Raw genomic sequence first — 2,643 nt, forward strand, 5'->3', positions numbered from 1 at the left:
CCTTGCTGTCTATGGGAGGGTCAGAGAGCTCTCGGATTTCATCAAAATATCTTAATCTGTGTTCCGAAGATGAACGAAGGTCTTACAGGTTTGGAACGACATGAGGGTGAGTGATTAGTGACAGCATTTTCATTTTGGGGTGAACTATCCCTTTAAGTATATTCTAAGTTTATGTTAAAGTGTACTTATTTTTAATTATTTTTAACAGAACCACTGTCAAGGTCAAAAATAAATAGAAAGCACGGTATAATACTCCATACAACATACAGTATGTCTGCTATATTCCAGATCTTCTGAAGCCAAACAAAGCGTTGTGTGATCAAGCAGAGCGAACAAAGTTTAAGCTGAGAATGAATCACTAGACGATTCAATTGAAACTAATCAGCTTCACGCTTGCAATGGCTTTCAACGGAAGAGAAGATTCTCAGTGAATAACGACTTACAGAATTCAGTCTGTTCTTCACAAAAAGCATCATATGATTTGCACACGAATGGCATGGACTTTTTTGGGGGAACTTGACAGGTGATAAATGAAAGAGAGCTGCGTGATGATTCTTCAAAATTCTTCTTTTGCATTCCACAGAAAGAAATGCTAGCATAAGGGTTTGGGAGAATACGAAATCAAACTGAGAACCACGAACAAACCCTGCTCCAGATGTCTGGAGTGAATCCTCAGTGAAGAGTTTCTCCATACGGAGATGTGCACACACTTGTTGAGCTGCAGTGATGTGACATTAATAACGCACCGCCTCTAACATCTCTCGTCATCTCTCTGCCTGATAACACTCACTCGCTCTCAGTGTTTAGAAGTGTTTATGAAACCGGTATATGTGTAGTCATCTGCTCCACTCGCTGACGTCTGGCAGAGGAACCTAAAGAGCTGCGCAGATGATGACGAATGTGTAGTGGTAGAGTCAAGGGTTAAGTCCGGGCTGGGTAAAGGTTACTCAAGCTCTTTGATTAGGCTTACATCAGAACCAGGGCTGGGTTCTGACTTTGGCTTGATGTTTCAGGGATGTGGGTTTGGGTTAGTAAGGACTTGGTTATGGGCTGGTTAAGAAACTGGTTTAAGGTGGGTGATCATCAGAGCCCAGCGGTTTAAAAGAAATGTGATCGGATTTGGTCAAATGTTTAAAATGGGACTGTTTAGAGATTCCCAAACCAAATTAGATCATGTAGCCCAGTGCTATTTTTACCATTAGAGTTTTTACTAGTATTACTTTGGATTCATTATAGATTTTATTTATAGTATTTTTTATTTTTTTTATTTAGGCAACAAGGTGAAATAAAGTTTGCAATTTCTTTTCTTTTATTGTAATGTAATAAATGTAATGTAATATACCTGATTCAGTCTTGTTTTGATCTAGTATGTGTTGTTCAAAACAATTACTGGGTCACATATAGTAGAAAAAAAAATAAGATTGTGTCCCCAAACAGCTGTCAGTATCATAAAAAATAGTGTCAAAAAAAGTTATTTATCACTGTATATTAATTACAATGACAAAACGGTCAGAGATGGACCAGTCAAAAGTAGTTTCTAAAATGTGCATCCCTTACTGCATGTATATTTGTGTGTTTATATTGATCTGTTGTAGGTTAGATGAGAGTTTACAAGAAAATGACAATGTTAAGGAATCTTTGTACTGTTTGTGAAACAGCGCTGACAAATCGACCTGTTCTTCTAGTAGCATATATATCTGATATGTAGCCCAGTTAAGAGCACTGCTAATCCAGATTTGGTAATCTGGGGGGAAAAAAAGATTATCAGTGATCCAGTCCAATGTTGCTCTGAAAAACTGGTTCAGAAGTAAGATGGATTGCCTGATCCTGGATAGCAAAAATGTTACTTTTATTTCAGTTTTAGTATGACTTATTTTAGTATATCAATTTAAACTAAATGGAAATAATAAATGTTGCCTTTGGAACTAGCTGAAATAAAATAAGTTTATTTTATTTCAGTTTTGTTTCTTTTATTTCCAGTAACAAAACGTCAGAATGTCTACGGATCTACGACTGAGCTTGGTTATAAACTGATTGCCTTTGCTCTGCTGATTTATTGGTTAGTTGAACAGTTAAACATGGATCTGAGAGTAGTGTGCTATTATCGGTACGTGAAAACATCAAACTATTTAAATAAACAAACACATTCTACGCATGCAGATTCTTTGTGAGTCTGGTTGTGATTTGCTGCAGCTGCAGCTTTGGGCTTTGAGACCTGAGACTGGGTTTGATGGTCAGCGGTCTGAGGGTTATTTATCTGCGATTACTGAAAAATAACCGTTGAGGGACAGCGACACTGAACGTGTGTGTACTATTAGCACTTACCAGGCCTTGTGAGAGTTCATAGAGATACACTGGTGATAAATCAACCCGCCAAAGCGAAAAGGAAACTTGCAGTCTTTGCCATCTGTTGTGAGAACTTCAACACACACACACACACACACACACACACACACAGGTTTGTTTTTGTGAAAAGTGGGGACATCCCATAGGCGTAATGGTTTTTATACTGTACAGACCGTATATTCTATTGCCCTACACCAACCCTACCCCTAAACCTAAGCGCGAGCCGGTGATGCAATCCCGATCCTCAGGCTTTGATGTCTGCCTGGTTGCCAGTGACAACGGAATCCGCCCCCCGTG

At 38.7% G+C, this 2,643-nt stretch overlaps 1 protein-coding gene across 1 annotated transcript in view; it reads right to left on the bottom strand.

The window, feature by feature from the left end:
- Window positions 1-2,409, bottom strand: part of hgfac (HGF activator) — a 24,134-nt gene extending 21,725 nt beyond the window's left edge. The window contains exon 1 of the mRNA XM_016535699.1: window positions 2,326-2,409. Coding sequence (XP_016391185.1) covers window positions 2,326-2,345 — 20 coding nt within the window. The 5' untranslated portion in view covers window positions 2,346-2,409. The remainder of the gene's footprint in view (window positions 1-2,325) is intronic.
- Window positions 2,410-2,643: the final 234 nt, after the last annotated feature.

This window comes from Sinocyclocheilus rhinocerous, unplaced genomic scaffold, assembly GCF_001515625.1.
Source record: "Sinocyclocheilus rhinocerous isolate Xijiao unplaced genomic scaffold, SAMN03320098_v1.1 scaffold1898, whole genome shotgun sequence".
Lineage (NCBI taxonomy): Eukaryota > Metazoa > Chordata > Actinopteri > Cypriniformes > Cyprinidae > Sinocyclocheilus > Sinocyclocheilus rhinocerous.